We start from the raw sequence: 20,405 nt of genomic DNA, 5'->3' as shown, positions 1-20,405 counted from the left end.
CATCTTTAGGATGAATAGTTCATCTGATAAATTGCCCAGCAAATCAATGAAGTTCAAAGAACAAAACCAAATAGTTTATATCCCACAACTGTTGTGAAATTATGCACTTTGGATAGGAAAATATGTTTACGGAAGCCCCATGACTCTACTTTTTAGAAATATTATACATCAAAACAACAGTCATGTAGAGATTTTGTTAAAATACTTGGATTTTATCATATTAATAGTTTGAAATATATGAGATATATATATATATATCCTCTATGAAATTTTCAGAGTCTGATGTTCAATATTAAATGACAGTCTGTGTAAATACAAGTTCTGACGTATCTTGCTACTCAGATAAAGTACAGAGGACTTGCACAAAACAGATTGCCTGATTCTACTTTGTAAAGGCAGAAAGAAGAGAACTGCACAGGAGGGGTGTGAAGCCATAGGCTAGTTATACAACTCTGGCCAGTGTATACTGGTAGAAATGCAGTAAATTTGGACATCAGGAAGTATGTTAAAGTTGTTACTCGCTCTCTTTTTATTACAAATTAGTGGCATATATAAAAAGAGCATTGAACTAGGAAATGACAGAAATAACCAGTATCTTTTTGATCATGAATACATTAGCTTCTATTTTTACTGTTAGCAGTTTACAAAGAGGAAAAACATGATTTTGCCTCTAGAGTGCAGTCAGAACTGATTTTACTTTGGCTCTCCACAGGTCTGTATTTATCTTGGGTTCTAGTCAGTGTCTTCACCTCTAACATAGGTATAACTTAAGCACCTCACAGAATCTAGAAGTATAATATTACAGACACTATTAATGGGTACAGCACCATCAGTGCTAGTAAAGAACACAATACAAATGCCTACAAAATTCAACTTTGAATACATATCGCAATTTCTACTAACACCTTTTTAGAATATGAACAGACAGGATCTGAAATGTATTGATAAATATTGAACAGTATGTTCATAGTCTATGTAGAATCAAGACTTCACAGGCCAAAGCCTGTGCAGATCGAACAACTGTCATCAACTAATCTGTAATGCACACCTTTATATGGCTACAACAGAACAGGTTGCCATCATGCTGTGAAGTGTCGGCAGCGTTCCTGCACGAGCAGTGTGCCTTTGGTAAGCTCTTCTCACACACCTAGTGATGATAGGTTTGGACTTCAATGTGAAATTTGGCTCTTTTACCTGAAACTTAAATCATGGTGTGTGTTATGGGTCATGTGTCTGAGTTTATAATGTTCCTGTGCAAGATACTATTTGACCTTGTATGTATATTTTTATGTGTGTGTGTGTACCTATATATATAAAATATATATATATGTATATGAAGACTTTCAGGTTATATCTACACTGCCCTCAGGAACTCTGAGCCCAGTAAGTTAATGTTTCATGTTCTATAGCAACATATTTTTGAAGCATCTGCACTGACAAATGAGATTAGGTGTCCTTTGTCAAAAAAGAAAAGTCTTTAATCTACATTTAATAAAAGTTAATGTAATTCAAAGTTAACATTTAATCAAATGCACTTTTCACAAACACAAGGTAAATTTCTTTTTGTTTTTATTTCTGTACTGTTTGATTTTTTCAGAAGAAGAGCCTGTTAAAAAGGATTGAAGCAACAGTGAATGATTCAGGAAAACTAGTTAGAACAACTACTTGGAAAAAAAAGGTTGTGATATGAAATTAGAATTTAAAATGTAGCTAATTCCCCTACAAGGAGTAAAAGTTTTTATGCATTCAGAGAAAAGCTAATTATCCTGCATGAATGTAAGATTCTGCAAGGTATTTTTTGACCCAGAAAATTTCCCCCTTTCCTCCCTTCAAATTAACTACCAGAATTCTCCCATCCTGGACTTCCCCCCCCCCCCCCCCAAAGACAGAGAATGGAGACAAAATGGGGCACCCTAGTGTAGAGATATATGATTTCCAGAACTTTGGAGACATTAAAAAAAAAAACCTTCTCTTTAAAATTTTCCTAAAAATGTGTTGGAAAAACGAAATATCTGCATTTATTACAAATGAAATTGCTCACTAAATTATGTACAAACAACTAAATTCTCATAAAATTAGAAATGTACCATGGAGCTAGTATGAAGGAGTGGCAATTGTGTAAGACAGTATTTTTTTGATGAAGTAGCAACATCAAATACACTTATATAAGCACATTTTTAAGGATTGTGATGCATCACTGGTGTTTTAAACATTCCACTATGTATCTTATTGCTCATTCTATATTTTCACTTTTTGTTAAGTTTTCCACCATATTTTCAATTATTGTGTCAGTTATTGAAAAGAAAATGCCACACCCATTTTTCTCTCTGAAATTCTGTTTTTTCCCAAGTGCTGTTTTTCTGTAGCAAAGCAATAAGAAAAAATCATTTTTATTCCCTGGATCTTTCTGCTTCCTGCCACGCTATAAAAACATGTGCTTTACTCCAAAACTCTTCTCAGCTCATGAAACCGAAGGGAAGAGCTCTGTTTGCTTTCTGAAGCAAACACAATTCATGATCTCTCACAAGATATATGGTATGACAGGAAGCCAACTTAACAAATAACAACAAGGAAGTCATTTGTCAGTTTTTGATAGATGAATTTGTAAAAGTAAAGGTTGCAAAGTTGCAGCTGGCTCTCCACTGCAGACGATGACAATACCCACTTGCCTTTAAAGTAAGAAGTTTGGAATTGTTACCTCTGAAACCAGTATTCAAAGCAAGTTTTTTAAAATATACTCATTGCTCATAACCACAATGGAACTGATTAATAGCTATCTCTTCTTTTTTTAGAAATATGGAAGTCTTTACTCAGATGTTTAGTCAAAGTCAAGTCATTGTGCATTTTCACTGATTTAGACCATGTTAAATAGTAGGCACCAATAATTTTGGTCACATATAAATAAAAGAACATTTGTAGTGATTAAAGTTATGCTTCTGACCCAGGGGATGGCAGTTTAACACATTTAAAGCATGCACATCTCTCATAGGGTTGCATATTTTTGTCTGACACATACTAGCACTGATTTATAGAGCAAGCCATCTTTAGTTTCCACAGTTTAGTGCAAGACAGGACTGTTAAAAACAAAGTTTTTTCTAGGAGAAGGAAATAAGGCGACATTAGGAAATACCTTTGTCAAACTCCCTACCCCAATCAAAAATTAGTTCTTGCACCCCTGAGATCAAAGACAAGAGTAGTTGATTTAACTGGTAGAAAAATCAGGCCCTCATCTGTCTTTTGCTTTTTGAATAATAATCCTGAGGAGTGCTTGTCACCAGATTAGATAGTGCTTTGCATTTAATCAGTACTTGCTATCTTAATTAAAATTTAATTCCTTCTTTAAAGGTTAATGGTGAAGTCAGAAAAAGGGAAGTGTCACTGAAGAAAAGTATGAATGATAAATTTTGTGTGCATGCAAATACTACAAATATATTAATCCTCTGTAGAATATTTTGTTGACTTGAAATATACCGAGCGTCTTGTCAAAACTGAGTTAAAATTCAAGCAACTCTTAAATTTTTTAGTGTTCTGCTCTTCAATACTCACCCTACTGGTTATATTAAGGAAAAATACTTTATTAAATGTTTAAAAATTAGGATTTATGGAAAAACTTACTTATCTAAAAATATAAAATGTGATGCTTGAACTAGCAAATCCATTCAAGTATTTGCAATTACTTGTAATTTGAAACTGCCTAAAATAAGAATGTCTTCATGATGCCTCATGATCCAAGAATGATCCATTCCTCACTATGTCTAGTCTTGTCCCAAGAGATGAGATAATTCAAACGGGTTCTCAAACTTCAGTTTTATAAGACAAAGACCATTATGCTGTATCTCCAACTAGTAAGGAAAGAAAATTACCAGCTGTAACTGTGGTGCTCAGTGACCTAGCTAAAAGAAGGACATTAAGAACCAATACAATCCCCTCCAAAGTTACTGGAGTAAGGTTGGATATGTTATGAGGTATTTTTATTCCACTCTGACATAACTGTAGTACCAGAAGCATAAAGAACACAGATTTGCCCTTATTCTGACTCAATATTCACAAGCATGTTTTAGCAAATAAAAATTCCAATAATTACAGGTATTACATTTAAGTTACTGAGGGAAAACACCCCTCAAATACCAGTTATATTGGCTGGATCTAAGATCTTTTGTTACTGCTAGAACAAAGAGGAAAAAATGAAAGTGCTGTGTTATGTGCTTGTTGTAAAATAATCTTGCTCAAATAACCTGGTAAAGATAAACATTTATTAGACCTGTTTCATTTTTCAGTAACACAGATTTGCCTATCATCATAATTTACTAACTTCTGCTAAGATCACTAACTTTTATTGTTACTGTTTTCAGATGCTGTTTTTTGTGCATCTTTGGTAGCTGACTATTTTCAGTAGGTTAAAAACACAATGATCAGTTCTCACTCATTGCAGTGCTTAGACAAAAATACTCAGTGCTCAAGATTACTTACAACTTTGTATATTTTATTAACCAAAATACAGTGTAAAGAGAAATAAATTACAAACATTGAAATTAAGTGGCAATAGCAATCTATTCAATGAATGAACTACAACAAAATATTAAACATTTATAAGAAATAAATCTCCCAAATCAAAATATTTTAATTTAAATTGTAATGTAAAAAGAGAAATCTGATCCCATGCTGTATCCTTCTAGCAGAATCATTATTTTGTATATGTTACTAATATGAAACCATTAACTCAAGTCCCCATTAAATTACAGTTCAGTTGGAAAGTTCTGAAAAGGCCAACCAACATTTCAACCAGAAGTAATTCTATACCAAAAAATGGAATTTAAACAATTAAATTATTTTGTTTAAATTAAAAATCACAATACCATTATCACACAGTAAATCAGGTATGTGCCTTAGTGAGATGTGGTGAACAAAAGCATGGAAAGTAACACAGATTTTTTTTGTAACAGCAAGTAGGCTGAACAAGCCCAGTGATCACATGCTCACTACATAATTTAGAGAAAAACAAACTTATGCTGAATCTTGATTTTGCTGATTTAGAATACAGACTAGGAAAAAACGTATCAAGCAATGACTTAGTGTGAGAGTAACCTTAGTGTTAGGTCTCTAAAAGGTATGAAGAACTACAATACAAAATAAAAACAAAGGGCTCAGTTCTGCAAAGTGAGTGTTTTTGCATAATTATGTTGATATCAAGAAAAGGAAGAAAGTGCTTAGCAACTGCAGCTGTGCATCACAGTCAAGTACAAAAACTTCCACAAACTATTATTTTAATTTATTATAATGTATTATTTTCATGAAGCCTGAGCCTCAAAGTGCTCTAAGGTAAATTAATTCCTGATTCCCAGTGCCATTTTGAGCTCTGGTCAAACAAGTCATCTACAGTCATCTAAAAAGAGAAAGTTATATTTTTGTCTGAAAATGTCTTATCCAGCAATACAAGTAACATGAAAATCATGCGTATTTTCTCTTCTTTTTCTTTCCCTCTGCTTTGTCATCTGTGCATGTGACTGTTTCATGTAATGGTTTTTGTGTGCGTGCAAGTTCATGGTCTCTCTCATACAAAAACAGAAAGTACAACAGGAAACTGTTGTAGTAGAACCACAGTATAGCTGGCACGACACTGGAAATTATTTAAATTCAAATCTCACCTACCTTAGCAAAAGGTTATGGAAGTTTTATTTTTCAGTCAATCAGCTTAATATGACTAAAACTCTACTCACATAGACATAGGCTGCTCTATACAGTGGTAAGTTCTTAAAATTGACCTAAAGACTTCACCTTGCTCTGAAAAGCTGACACGCGGCGTAAAGGAAATATATGAGACTTAGTCCGTGACCTTTGTACCGTCACTCTCTCTTTCATAACTATCCTGAAAAAGGAGGCTGCTGTTGAGCAATGTTTTGCTCAGTCCTGCTCCATGTACAGGACTATGCTACTTACTGAAACAATCTCTTTGGAGAATTTTCTTCTGGAGGTTAAGGGGAGGAGACATTAAGAGATTTCTTAATTAAATTAAGCCAGCTTCACTACAGGTGAAGGAATGCAGAACACCTTTTTTTCTGAGGAGGGCAAGACTGAAAAGATTGAACATTTGTTCCCCAGGGAGAGTTATGACACAGTGTGATAAAGTGCTGGACACATCTAAAAAATATCTGCCCTGAATTCATACCGAAGAAAAATTATTTCAGTGTACAATGACTTAAAATTTATTTTTTTACTTACACTGAATAAATACAAAACATTTGGAAAGAAAATTCTTAAGAAGACGCATGACTTTTCTAATTAGCAGCATGGGTTTTCCAGTGCAAAAATGTCCGAACTTTGCCCAGCCAAAGGCTAATGGGCATCTTACCAGACTCGAAAAACACACATTAAATCAGTAACAGCATGAGACAGACTGCCCCCACCTTCCTCCAGATCAGTAGTGCTATGATGCAATGCTCCCTCATGTTCCATGAAGCTGATGTTTGGGCTGAGATGCTGTACACAGCTGCTCGGATTCACTCTCTCTGTATCAGCACATCTGCCTCCTCAGCACCACAGAAAAGAAGGTGCTGGTGAGTTACGCTTTGCTCACACCTTGCCCCTTCAGGAAACCGTGCTGCTCAGTGAAATGTGCTCCTCTGGCCTTCTCCTGGCAGGCCTAGCAGTCTGAATCTCTCTGCTGGAGGAGTGGCAAAGTAGGCTTTCTGCTCCTCTGAGTACCTTTCCTTCACTTCAATTATGTCCCTGTAGCGCCAGTCCTGCCAGTGGAAATTGAACTGCTCCAGCAACTCAATTCTTTTCTCCTCTGTGCTCACACAGTCAATAGGGGCAGACTGTTCCAGGAATGGTACCTGAATATCTGGGAACAGGAGGAGAGCCCGGATAGCAAACCAGCCGCCATACTTGGGATGGATACATACGCCATAGATCTTCTGGAAGGACAAAAAAAAAAGGGGGCTAGGACATCTCATTTTGTCTTTAGTAATGGCGAGAGTTCAAACCATTATGCTGAGCTTTGATGTAATTTCTCACACCCGTAGCCCACTGGTGGAGTACTCTACAGGCAAGGAAGGAAAGCACTTTCCTGACCATGTGGCTCAAAGCATTGCATTTGATTCCCATTTTCCTATGCCCACACACAGACCACACCGTAATGTGGGAAGAAGTTTCTTTTTGAAAATCTAACATAGAAATAAACAACAGCGCAAGCTGTGTTCTGTATATAAGCAAGTCATCTTTTACATTGACTTTATTCTCTTACCTAGTAAATTAATAGATCAAGACACTCTTCTCCATTCACTCTTTTCTCTACCACCCCAAAGTATCTAGGAAGCTTCTGATTCCTGCCTGAAACACTTTATGTAGCTATATGTGATTGGGACTTTCTATTTCCCTGCGGGAAGAACTAGTGAGTAAACAACAGTTGCACAATTCAGTGATTGCAATTTGATGGCTTTTCAAGGATTCCCAGATTGTGTTTTCGTCTCACCTTTTTTCCCCAAGGATCAAGCTTCACGTCCTTCCTCTGGTAGTAATATGCTGCTCCTGCAACATGGGCAGCTGTCTGTGCCAAGAACTTGGGCTTTCGGTTTGGCAGGATCTCATAATCACAGATGATGTCCACCTTCTGGTCAGGGAATTTCTGGGGTGGGGGGAAAAACATCAGCCCAGGCTCATGAAAAAAGATTTGCCACTAGAGAAGTGCTGAATACTAGCAAACCACACATGTGGGAAGTAAGCCTGCAGATTTCCACATCCTGCTTCTGAAATCTCCTATCAGTAATCTTGCAGCCTTGATTTTTCAAACTGTGACTGTAAAGCACCCTACACACCCTACACCTACACTTTGTAATGACAAAGGGATAGAATATGCAGGTCAACAGCCTGTTGATGCTCTTAGGAAGAATTTAGCATCATGAATAATGCTTTTACCCTTTTAAAGATCAAGGGCAGGAACCAGGAGAGCTCTGTCTCCTGCTCAAGCCACCTGGTTATATGCCACAATAGTAAAAGGAGCCAGTATTTCAAGGCTCTTACCTCCTTCACACATGATAAATGATGAGAAACACACTGGTCCACGGGATCCCTGATTATTTTTAGCCGTTCTTTATTCACAAAAGGCTTAAGGGCTTTGTCAAACATTGAAGGCGTGCTCAGGACAACGAAGGCCAGCGTGTCATCTGGGTATGGGAGATGAAAGGCTGGCTGGAGAACAGCATTGTACCATCCAACCTTTGGCAAAGACAAACAAATTTCCATTAAAACAGGGTCACCACTCTTTTGCCAGAGGGCATGCAGTAACTACAAAAAAAAAAAAAAAAAAAGTCGAAAGCAGTGTAGCTACCTTCATTTGCAACCCAGATATGCAGCTACCTAGTTCCTTCCATTCAAACCAAGTAGCTTTGCATACTGGGATCTACAGTTTCTGGAAGCTGTACCTTGATGTGAGAGATAAGGATGATCTACTGCATTCAGCTGAAGACTGCCCTTTATCCAACTCTGCCCAGAAACCTTAGACAAAAGTATCAGCAACCAGTCTTGCCAATGCAGATCAGATGTTTCGGCTTAGAGAAAGCTTTTACAGTTGTGTCTGATTCTCACTTGGATTGTTATTTAGACAAGGTTCCTACTGCTTGTACTACATCTTAGTAGGATTTGGCCAGCCCACAGCCCTTCTGTCCCTTTGAAAGCTCCATCACTTATTTTTAACTTAACTCACTTCCATGGCAAATACCTGTTGTGCCAGCAGATGCAAACAAATTTATTATGAATTAAAATCCTGCATAAAAATGCCCCTGCCTATAACAAAAAAAAAAATCACAGAAAATATAGACCAGAAAAGCAGACTTCTCTCTGAATAGCCAACTTTCCAAAAGAGCTGAAGGGTTTTTAACTGCAGGACACCACATGGGAAATAAACCATGGGAGTATGGCTTATTATTAATTCAAGTCAAGAGCTGAAATATCCAAAGTCCTTTTCTCCCTGAAGCTAGTTTACCGTAGTGAAATGGTATAAGTCAAAATCAGATGTGTCAAGTACAGGAAGGGCATCCAATTGCCAATCTTGCTAACACAGTAGAAAGCTAAAGAGCAACATGCACTGAAATTTTTCTCCCATCCAAGTAAAGATTTTCTAGGAGATCCCATTGAATCTCAAGTCATTCCTGGCACAGTGCTGTTCTCTGGAGTTCTGCAATTGAGAGGGATGCCCTTATTAGCCCCAATAACCTCAGTCCGAATCCTGTTCTGCTTTTGTTCCTTCCTTTTTTTCCCCCCCCTGTTGTTTAGTTGATCCTTATGTTCTTGCGATGCCTCTCTTTAGCTGGAAAAAGACATTTTGTGTTTTGTCTTTTTGTTTAAACAAGACAATGCTGTTCTGCCTCAGCCAGAAAGAAACTGGTACTTCTGTTTTGCTCATATGACAAGTTGTGTGGCTTATTTCTTCAGCAGGAAATGTTTATGTGTGAAAATGAAGGATTTGAAGTTCCCAGCAGTGATAGACTCCTGCAGCAGAACATCAACGGTAGTGCATGGATTATGCCATAGCCACATTTCAGAATTTACTTTCAGGGCTGGATGTATCATAATGCGGTCCAGAAATGAGGGATCAAGCCAGGGCAGCAGGAAGACATGAGTAGGGGAACAGGACTCAAACCAGCAACTGCCAAGCACCAAGAGGTAATGGCTGAGAACCCCAGCACTCCATTACTAATATATTCCATAATAAATCAGTCTCTTAAAAGGTTTTGACAACTTCTGCTCTCCTGGAATGTCATAAAGATCAGGTCTAATATTTAGAAATATGTCAGGTAATGTGCCTCTAATAGTCTGAAACTGTAAAGTATCGGTCACCTCTAACAGTGAAATGAATTTGAAAGTGACTTTACAGTAGACAGTAGCAGCCAGACCTGCACATATGGAAACATACGGTGAAAACTAACTTATCTATGTATCTACATATCTATAAAGATACATTTTTAGATCAACCCCAGAGTTTAATCAGTTTTGTGACTCTTGTTTAAGATGCTGAATTGAGATGTTAAAAAATTGAGAAGTGAATCTAAGGTTTGCTAATTTCCCAGTCAATACACCTGGGCTGGCTGTATGAGGATTAAAACTTAAAGAGACACTGAAGTAGCCAATGTTTGATTTAATAATGGAACAGGAGATTTAAAAGCCTATTAAGCAATGGTAAGGAAGGGGTTAATTGATTATAGCATGTATCTGTCCAGCTCCAGAGAATAAAAGGGCTGACTGGCACAGCGGAAGTAATCCTTTAGGTCAATGGGGGGAATAGCTCTCTCAGGGCTGGCTGAGGAAGGAACCCGCATGTTTTGGGGGAAGCAGAGTGACAGAGGTTAAACAGACGGGGCAACGGAAGAGTATGCCTCTCAGTCCAAAGCAGAGGCCGCCTTCAGTGGACATAACTAGCTGAGTGTCTGCAGGCCATTTACAAACAGATGAAGTAGCCTGCATTTAAATATTGACATGGTTGCATATTTTGATTAAATTTTAAACCTGTTTAGGGGACTCTATTCCCTGTCAATCTATAAGTATCCTTCTCATTTAACTCTCCTGACCATGACAGACTAGGACCTGGGCAAACCATGGCACTGCACAGCCCTGGGAAGCAGTATGCAATTGTGCAGCAGTAACCTTGACCTAGCTTTACCAGGCAGACTAAACAGACATCTCATGCCTTTTTTTAAATTTATTTATTTAAACAACCTACATTAGCAGCAGTGCAGCCCAGCTTCTTAGGAGCATTTCTAGCTCCAGCCAGCAAACTGCTATTCCAAACCCAGGCCCCCAGACCGTCGGCTCTCCAGGGGAGCTCCGGATTCCCTAAGGCAAAGGCCTTCCTTTCCGCACTCCCTCTGCGCAAAGAAATGGCGTGTGGCAGCGCGCGTGTCGCAGCCTGCAGCCCCCCCCAGTCGCGCAGAGACCTCCCCGCATCTCCGAGCCGGCCCTGGGCGACGGCGGCACCCGGCGGCGCTCCCGCCCGCCCGCGTCTCCGGGGAGGCAGCGCCACCTGCCGCCGGCGCTGCGAGGAGCGCGGCGCGGCCCCGGGCACCCTGTGCTGCTCCGGCGGGGGCCTCGGCGCCGCCCGCCGGGCACCGGGGAGCGCCAGGGGCGGGAGCCTCGGCCTCGGCGGCGAAGCGCCGTCCCACGGGACAAGCCAAGCGGGGCGAACTCGCAGCGGCGCCGCCCTGAGGAGACTGGCCGCCTCTGCCAGGGCGGCGCGCCTCAGCGGCGGGGGGGCGGTGCCGCGCCTCGCCAACGGCCGATAACGGCCGCCTCGCCTGCCCCGGGCGCCCTCCCCGGCATCCCGCGGCTCCCGCTTCGCGCCGCCTCGGCGCGCCTCCGGGTGACGTCACGGCGGATGGCGTCACGGCGGATGGCGTCACGGCGGGCCCGCGTGACTTCAGTACCTTGAAGGCGTGCACCTCGAAGCCGAGCTGGCCCAAGGCGCCGCGGAGCTGCTCCGCCACGCGCGCCTCCATGCTGCCTGCCGCGCGGGGCGTCACGGGAGAGGTAGTTCTGCTCCCCCTTCCCGCGCCTGGTTGCGCGCGGGGCACCACGGGAGGCGGGAAAGCCCCCCCCCCGCCCTCCGGTGCCGCCGCGCCGCGTCTCCTAGGAGACGGCCCGATGCGCAAGACACCATGGGATTTGTAGTGCGCACCTCCCCCGCGGCCGCGCGCGCCCGCCCAGCGAGGACTCCATGTCCCAGCAGGCCCCGCGCGCAGGGGACCGTGGATCCCGCTCGGGGCCTGCGAGGCGGCCGTTGTCCCCCGGGCCTCGGCGCAGCCGTGCTCCCCTCCTCGGTGTGCGGCCCGGCGGCGCTATGAGCTGGGAAGCGCGACTCAGCTCCCTGCTGGCCGAGACCGACTCCGGCGTGGCGCGGGCCAAGGCGAGTGCGGGCCGGGCGGGCGCCTGTCCGCCCCGGGGCCGCTGCCGCCCTGAGGGCGCCGCCGTTCCCCGCCCCCTCCGCCGCAGGCAGCCGGGGGAGCTCTCGGGGCCGCCCGCGGAACCGAGCGATTCCCGGCTGCGGGGTGCTCTGCGTGCTGCAGAAACACCCGTTCGGGGCTGGGAGGGGCGGGAACCCCCGCTGCCCGTGAGTCCCGCGCCGCATTTGCCGAGCGCGCGGGGGCAGGTGCCAGGCGCGTGCGCGCCCCCTTCCCACGCTCTGCCCTGGGCACGTGCTGCCGGGCACGGTACGAGGCGGGACTCCGGATTAGGTGGGCTGTTGGGATGAGCCGGAGAAGCTGCTTTCATCTCCTGCTCTGAGGCTAGCATCCATGTTGCCGTGAATTTAAAGCCGTGTTTCCCAAGCAGGCCACGTAAGATGTCCACCGCTCCTTCCTATGTTGCAGCTGCCATCTCTTAGCAAACAAGTAATTCTTTTCCTTTTTCTTTTTTACAGCAGCGTCTCAACATGACCAATGTCCCCTCTAAAGGTAACGGCATATCTAACTTTCATAGCCGGAGCGTTTCAGAAGTAAGGGCAAACCTCTTGTTGCACAGATGTTCCTTATGTAGTTGTTTTGAATGGATAACGTTCTGTCTGTTTTCCAAGAGTTGCTGGTGCCCAGGATCTGACATCCAAGCTACTAGTGTTCCTATGTAGCATATTGATGGTTCTTTCAAACTGTTCTTATTGGTAACTGGATTGATAATCTCAGTAGAGACCTGCTTTATCTAATGACTGCACGATTGTATCATTCAAACGGGCTATGGAAGAATCTAATTTCGGTTTCTAAACCTGCACCCTGGCCTTTTTCCAAGTTGCCTGCCTTGTATGCTAGCTGAGGCAAGTTTAACAATGTGGCAGACCCAGGTGGGTTTCTTTCTTTGCAGCCCCTGGTAATGTCTGTTACTTTTGATCTCTTAGTGGATTTGCAGCTTGACAGGATAAGCACTGAGGATGCTGTGTTTGATGAATGTCTGCTTGGAACCCAGCAGCGGTGTCCCACCTGCATGGGTCTCCCACCCTGCAACATGGCAGCAGAGAAGCTAGCAGCCATCACCAGTCAGCTACATTCCCAAACCAAGGTAATTTAAGCCTCTGGTGAGATTGCCTCTCTGTTAAGAGCGAGTTTTCCTAGAATGGTTGTACCATGTGCCCATCCATCCTATAACACTTTGTATTGTGCATATTTTTCTTTCATCATATCGGGTTTGAAAGCCACACCTTCCTGCGTGGGTGGACGCAGCTCACAAAAATAGTTAGAAGGGCCTCTGTGTTGATGATCCTTTCTCCTTCCCAGGCTGAAAGTATGTGTTCTTTGCAGCTTCCCTACTCCCTGCAGCACAGTTGCTATGATGGAGACTGAATCTTGGATTTGGATCTCCTTATTGTAATCTTTATAGCAGTTTATCATAATCTTTATAGTTAGTTCTCGTGCAGCTTTCTCCAGCTGTTGGTCCTCAGCTTTATGAAGTGCTGGGACACCAGATCTGTCTTGGGGACAGAACTACTTCATATGTGCAGCCTTTCTTCTTTGTGGAGTTTCCCCATGTCTTCTAGAACCCCAGGACTTGTTTCTCATGGTATCCATCCCCTCTGTAAGAGGAGGACAGAAGGATCCCATCTATTGTATTCAGAATTTATTTTTTTCTTTCCAGGCCTCCCTGTGTTTCCAGCTTCCGAAGTTGAATTGACTTGTTAACTGTGTTTTTTCCCAGTCTAAATTATTCTCATACAAAATCTGTTCTTGCCCTTCCCCTCAGATCATCGAATTGCTCACTCAGTCTGTGAATCAACTGAAGCAAGAGAAGGAGTTCCAGCAGCAGCGGATCAATAACCTGGAAGGTAGTGAAGATAAAGGGACTAGAATTGAAGCACTGTGGGATGATCATAGAAACCTCTTACACAGATCGCTTGTGTTTGGGTCCTGTTGAAGAAACAACAGGCTGGGGAGCACAGCCATCAAATGTGGCACAGTGTAGTTCCACCTCCCTGCTGAACAAGAGAGCGCAGACTGTTCGATACAAGGCAGAAGGAGCTTTTTGAATTTGACACTTCTTCCTTTGCCTTTTCTGTAGTGATCTAAAAACCTCTTCTGGGAAGCAAAGCTACTTCTCAGAAAAGGGACAGTGGGAAACACAAAGTTGAAGTGATTTCTTGGAGGGCCATGACCAAGCTTGATCTAGATTCAGATATCCTTGTGAGAAGTCCATTGTTATCTGATCCTATTCTTATCCTGTCTGTTCCAGCAACTGGAAGTTGAGACCTTTACACCTCCTGCTTTTCTCGTTTGCTGTTACAGAGGATGTGCAACGACTGCAGAACAGCTCTTACAGTAACTTGGAGACCTTGCTAAGGAGGATAGATGAACTGAAAAGTGAACACCATAAACAGCAACAGAAAGTGTTTAATCGGCCCCATGGAGACTGTGAATCCCATCTACATTCCTGCTGCAACAGTCCTAGAGAAATGAAAGAGAGGTCAGTGCTAGCACCTTTGCAAGTTCAGGGCTGGCGCAGGGGAAGTATGGGAGGAAAAAGTGTAACTTTTTTCCTTTCTTTAAACAGCGAAAAACTACTGTGGCAAGATTATGTCTGTGTGAAGAAAGAGTTGGAGCAACTGAAGCATAAAGTCAGTGAGTGTTGTGTTCTGCTCCTTGCAGAGCTCTGAACTCTATCCTGAGCAAGTTACTCAGCAAGTTACTGCCCAAGCGGTCTAGCAGAAACAGCCCCAATGGGAAGCATTGTAATGTTTTTTGTAGTTGACAATCCCTGTTCAGGAGTATGAAACGGGATACTGATGAACAGGTAGCTGGAGCAGAAATAAAGATGGATACAAAGGGCTGGCTAGCTGTGACCCCATGCGGTGCCATGGGAGAGCTGTGGGAGGAGAACATGCACTGGGCTTGCCTGCAATCTCTGAATCCATCCTTTGCCTTGGGAGAGCTGTGGGTGCATATATTTCTGAAAGGTTTTGCCTGGCAAGAGAGAGATGGAAGATCAGGTGTAGGATGTAGTTTAGCCATTTTTCCCTCTCTGTGACGTCAAGTTGTTTTACTATATAGATCGACAAGAGGAAGAGCTATCGAACCAGATGTCTGCGGCTGATGAAATGAAGAGAACTCAAAGTCGATACTGCACGGTATGCTGCTTTATAGTTGCACCTTTTTCACCCCAAATCTGGCATTGGATGGTTTGATGGCCTGTGGCAGACCTGGTATAGGAATGAGCAGGCCTTGCTAGTAGGGTCTGTGGAGGAGAACTGAGTGTTAAAGCTTATGTATGGAGAGTTTACTATGAATAGTAGCCAGGCTGAAAATGCTGTTGCAGCCTGTAAAAGAGGAAGGATTTTTATTTAGTATCACCATAAAACCTTGACCAAAAGAACCAGTGTGCAAGGTGCTGTACAGGCACCTTTCCTGTTTCACAGGCTTGCTGAAACAGCAAGAAGAGGCTTTTCTGTTCTAGTGTCAAATGGTGAAGAGCAGTTAGAAAGGTATCTTCAAAGCATGTATAAATGGAAGAAAATAAGAGTGTGTATGTATGCTGATATGACAGGTTCTACTGCAGCTAGGATGAAGTAGATGATTTTTTTAGTTGTTGCAGAAGTGGATGATCTTTAGCAAAAGGGAGAATCAGAAAAAACTTGATGGGAAAAGAGTATAGAATGGATAGAGCGGGGGAGTAGGGGTTGAGATGAGAGTAGAGCTAAGAATTGGATTGTATTCTTTGCAACAAACAGCATGTTACAGTCTTTTTGGAAACCTCATGCTACAGGAGAATAATTGCACAGCCAGGGCTTGTAATCTGCTTCCCAAGGGAAGGTGGATACATGTTCTCAAATTCTCTGTAGAGGAAGATGAGCACTGTGGGCAAAACACTGCCACTCTATCTGTAACAAAACTTTAATTCCTGTTGAGATAGGCTAGCCTGAAGAAGAGATTACGGATGATGCCAAGTAGGGTGTCATTGTGATCCGAACCAAGAAGGTTGTAAAGAAACAGAACTTTACCCTTGCTGCTGGAAAAGTGGTGTGTCCACCAATGGGGACATATAATATGTCCAGCTTTCTACTTTCCTCAGTTGTTCCAGCCTCCTCCGGACAAGGCTTTTCTACAGGGTTTAATGGTGTTGCGTTGGATTAGAAGCCACCTCTGGGGAATTCTTGGAAGTGATTGTCCCCTCTTTCTCACAGGTGTTGGAAGATTTGCTGAGCAACCACAAAACACAATCTTACAGTTTAGACCAATCCAGGATGGAAATGCACAGCACCCAGCAGGAGCTCAGCCACATCAGGTAGAGGGCACGCACCTCTGGGCAGTTTTGGGGGTGCCCAGCTCTGTGTGCACCACATGAGAGCTGCTGCAGGGGCAAGGGCAGCTCTTGGGCTCCCAGGGGATACCTGGTCACAGAAGGGTGCCACTGGCTGATTGCTTTTCAGAGCCCCAGGGGCACCGCTGTCCCTTTGCAGCTAGCTCTCACACCGCTCGTATTGGCGAGCTTAGAGATGCCAGAGACTGATGTCTCATCTTACCATTCTTGTTTGCCAACTTTCCATATGCTTCCCTTTGTACCTGCCTGGATATGGAGTGTTTGTGTTGTGGAGTGCAGTTCATCTCCTTGGCTAGTATGGTGGTGTTTTTACTAATGCTGAAGGCAGATTGTCAGTTTTGTGAGGTCAGGTCTTCTGTTTAAATCCTGAACTGGCAAAGCTTGAAGCAGGTATGGCTCAAGTGTTTGCCTCGTCCTCAAGAGAACCGCTTGCTAAGTGCGGGCAAGGTGTTCAGTCCCTCTGAGACAGCTGCTGGAGGGGGTGAAATGGCAGCATCTGTTACTGATGGAGCTGTTTGTACCCTGACAGTTAGCACCTTCAGCTTATTGCACGTGGGCGTTGTGAACGAGTACCTGCTGTTCCCTTCCAGGCTGCCCTTGGAGCTGAGCTGAAAGGATCTGAATTACATCACTGTTTCCCTGAGACATCTCATCTATCTTGTTTAATTAGGAGTGCTGCTGTCTCCTACCCAAGCCCTCCGTCAGGGCAGTGGCAGACTCCGTGTACTCTTCTGGTTGCTAGTTAGACAGTAGCTTGCTTGCTCCTTGCTGAAATGATGGAAATAGTAACAGATATTTCTTTCTGTCTGTGGCTTCTCCAATAAGAGGTGCTCACTTGAATTGCCTGAACTCTAATTCTTTCCCAGCTAGCCCAGCCCCCCTCATTTTCCTTTCTCACCACACTCCACTGGTGGGAACCAGCTTTGCTTGTGCCTGTAACCTCTGCTAAGCTTGGCCCTTGCTTCCCCCCTGAGGGCTTTGACCTGTTCCCTGGGGAGAAGAGAGTGACGTCTGAGCTTCCTTGTTGAGGATCCTTAGATCTTTTTGGCTCTATTTTAATTGTATCCTTTTCTATCCAACCCCAGCTGCCCTGGGATAGCTGCCAGATGTCCTAACTGTCATAGGTTTAACTGGGGTTTCGTGTCACTGTCCCCAACTCTTTCCCATACAGCCTTGTGCTATAGTAGAACAGTATCTAAAGAATATGCATCAGTCCTCTGGGGGAAGGCAGAGATGCATCTTTGGGGTGTTCCAGGTATGTCTTTTAGGAAAACCACAGCACTCCCATTCATCTCCCTCAGGCTAACGCTTGATGTTTGTCGCATGTGCTATGGCATGGTTTGGTTTGTTCATAAAGTATGCAATAAAGTATGCATACAGAAAGGGCTTTGCTTTCCCTGTGTTCTCCAGAACAGCAAATAAGTATCACCAAGGCACACTGTTGTCCTGCGTATAACATAAGGGATTTTCCTTCTGCTTCCTATCCAAAGCTCTTGAAATCTTTTTCTGGTCCTGTTAAGGGATTATTGCCCTACATTAGGCAGGAACCTGATGGAAATGCTTGCACAAATTGTTTGAAGTCTTGTGGCAATTGGTAACTGAAATGGAGTTAAAGGGTATCTTAATTCCTTGTCTGCTCTTCTAATCTCCTTCTCCCTCTTGTCCATAAGCATATTAATGTCTATCTTTATTAGTGGAGAAGTATTGGTGGAAACTGAGTGTGGAGGTCGGCATAGATCTGTTATTAAGTTTTCTTTGATAAAAGATATTGTATCAACTAGGTGAGACATTTCCAATAATGGAACTTTGCTGCAGTTCGGTAATTAAATATTGATTCCCTGTTCCTTTCTGTAAAAGCCTCAGGCCTTCCCCTATTATATCGCTCTCCCACCTACTGTCAAGCTGTGATTACATGAGATGGGTCTGTGCTGTCAATATCAGCTTAAAATAGTCCCACCCCTCTGTTCTCTCCTGCGCTGGCCCCGCAGTACGCTGCCTCCTGCGTTTCTGCCGCTGCAATTGTTGGTGTGACTATGCTGTAAATCCTATCAGGGAGCCGAGCTGGTTCTAACAAGTGCATTATTGTTTTTGTTTTTTTTTTTTTAAGTGGGATCAGAGCCCTGGTGTGTTTCACAGTGCTGCTGTAAAAAGACTTGTGCTGGCACAACAGAGATAACAACTTGAACAGGGTGAGGTGGGGAGGCAGAGATTCTGCTGCCAGACACTTCATCTGAACACACAACTGAGTTGCTCAGCAGAACTGCCTTCTGTTGCTGTGTGGCAAGAATTTGTCAGAAACCCTGTCAAAGTTGTTCCCACCTCATCCCCCCCAAAAACTGTTGCTGTTCTAGCACGCATTGCTAAGCTTTGGAACTGTTAGTGTTATCCTTTTGCTTCATTCAGATCTACAGTCGCTGCCCTAAAAGATCAAGTGAAAAGTCTGTTCTTGAAGGAGATGCCATCCACTGAGCTGGCAGAGAAGGACAGAGTTCATTGGAGTAAGTGAGGAATAGCTCCTATGTTACTCATGCTCTGAGCATGGTCTTCTAGCCTCCCTTTGCTTTAGAGATCTCATGGTCTGGTCCAGTGTCCTGTTTTCCCTTTCCAGAATAGACTGCCTCCTGTTGTGGAAGGTTTTGGGCTTGTGACTGTGGCTTTGAGCCCAGCCTGTTATAATCCTGCTGACTTGGAGTAGATCGTAGAGCCGTTTGTGCCAAAGACAGGTGAAATCCAGTGCCTGAACATTTTTTGCCAATGTGTTCTCCTGCCTAGGTTTGTGTATCCTGGGACCTGTTGTCTGCTGCCTTATACCATCACTTATACTCATGTAAGAAAGAGTAAAATGCCATTAAATCAGAATAGCAGCAGTTTCCCTAAGCGGTAAGAGGCATCACAAAATGTAGACAGTGAAGGCTTAGGTTCAGCAACTTCATCCATGAACTTTCGACCTACCCTGATGCTTGCTTCATTTGTTCTAGAGAGAAGCAAGAACTTGCTGAGAAAAGCAGAGGGTTTTTCTCCATCCTCAGGTGAAGATTCCACCTCAGAGCTCAGCCTCAAAGACTTGAGCTCCGATGAGCTTTCCAGCACCATAGAGATCAAGGTGCCTGAAGGTGAGTGAAGTGTGGCTGATTCCTGTGCCCTCAGGATGTGAAGAGCCTAGCTGGGTTTTCCACAGGAATGCAGATTATAATAGAGGTCTAGAGAACCTGTTTATGTGCACCATATAGGGCACTCCAGAGATCATACTGATAATTTGATTAGGGGTACTTGTGGTGCCCAGTTTTACTGGTAGAGGTGAATATTAGGCATCTAGAGGGGGGAGGGCAGTACGATTTGGAGTAGTGGCCTAACACTTGGACTATGGCTAAAACTTTGCTCTGAGAGTACCATTGCTATGCCAAGGACAGGAGCAACATGTGTATGCCTGTCTGTTCTTTCATCCTCCCTCCCCATCTAGTGTCAGGGTAATATAAAGCTGCATGTGAGGGCCAGTCATGATGCTTATCACTTCCCCTGCCAGTGCCAAGATACCACTTTTTAATGTGGCTCCATTTTTGTTTTGGTGCTGACACACCGCCAGTGAGATTAGGAAGGTGAAAATTGCTGACTTCAAGAAGGTTTATCTTCCAACCTCTATCCTTTTGGATTTGTGCCTTGCTTTTAGGATATAACCCCCCCCCTTGTGTTTGTATTAACAAGGGGGAAAATCAGGAACAAAGGGGTTAATGTTCCTTTAAAAGAAATTCATGTCCTACTTTAGTAAGATGCTTAAGATTCTTGTGAATGGGGGCTGTAAGGCATATTAAACTGCCTTGTATTCTGTTTTTCCATTTTGTTAATCCTGCTAATTCAGATTTTACTAGCAAACCCCTACAATTAACTGCTTTGTAGATGCAGTTGTAACATGTCAGGTTGTTGTTAGGACATTGCCTAAGCAACCTCCATACCTATCAAGGGGTTAAGTTCTCCTCTTTAGTATTTATTCTGAGGCACGTGCCAGGTATGGACTCTTAACATTTGATTGGCAAAGCTCTGTATTGAGCAGTATCCCTCATTTAATAAGAATAACCTAGTTATCTTTTACTTAGTATTAATAGTAAATATTTATATCACAGTAGCAT

General features: G+C 43.3%; 2 protein-coding genes across 3 annotated transcripts in view; one reads left to right on the top strand and one right to left on the bottom strand.

Annotated features, from left to right (window-relative positions):
* Positions 1-4,521: 4,521 nt before the first annotated feature.
* Positions 4,522-11,486, bottom strand: MMACHC (metabolism of cobalamin associated C). The gene is made up of 4 exons (XM_067301143.1): positions 11,415-11,486; positions 8,020-8,214; positions 7,472-7,624; positions 4,522-6,914 (listed from the first exon to the last, which is right to left on the bottom strand). The coding sequence occupies exons 1-4, from the start codon at positions 11,484-11,486 to the stop codon at positions 6,603-6,605; spliced, it is 732 nt and encodes a 243-aa protein (XP_067157244.1). The 3' UTR covers positions 4,522-6,602.
* CCDC159 (coiled-coil domain containing 159) overlaps positions 11,485-20,405 on the top strand; it is a 14,930-nt gene continuing 6,009 nt past the window's right edge. Inside the window, exons 1-10 of one of the 2 annotated variants that reach the window (XM_067301138.1) lie at positions 11,485-11,517; positions 12,410-12,440; positions 12,875-13,035; positions 13,714-13,795; positions 14,253-14,430; positions 14,518-14,585; positions 15,015-15,091; positions 16,145-16,245; positions 18,685-18,779; positions 19,260-19,394. In XM_067301138.1, coding sequence (XP_067157239.1) covers positions 11,485-11,517; positions 12,410-12,440; positions 12,875-13,035; positions 13,714-13,795; positions 14,253-14,430; positions 14,518-14,585; positions 15,015-15,091; positions 16,145-16,245; positions 18,685-18,779; positions 19,260-19,394 — 961 coding nt within the window. Of the gene's footprint in view, positions 11,518-11,781; positions 11,894-12,406; positions 12,441-12,874; positions 13,036-13,713; positions 13,796-14,252; positions 14,431-14,517; positions 14,586-15,014; positions 15,092-16,144; positions 16,246-18,684; positions 18,780-19,259; positions 19,395-20,405 lie in introns of those variants that run through there. The other variant, XM_067301137.1, reaches the window with a different exon arrangement.

Source organism: Apteryx mantelli, chromosome 8 (genome assembly GCF_036417845.1).
Source record: "Apteryx mantelli isolate bAptMan1 chromosome 8, bAptMan1.hap1, whole genome shotgun sequence".
Classification (NCBI taxonomy): domain Eukaryota; kingdom Metazoa; phylum Chordata; class Aves; order Apterygiformes; family Apterygidae; genus Apteryx; species Apteryx mantelli.
Note: the sequence above shows the minus strand (reverse complement) of the source record. Positions and strands in the feature narration are given on the sequence as shown.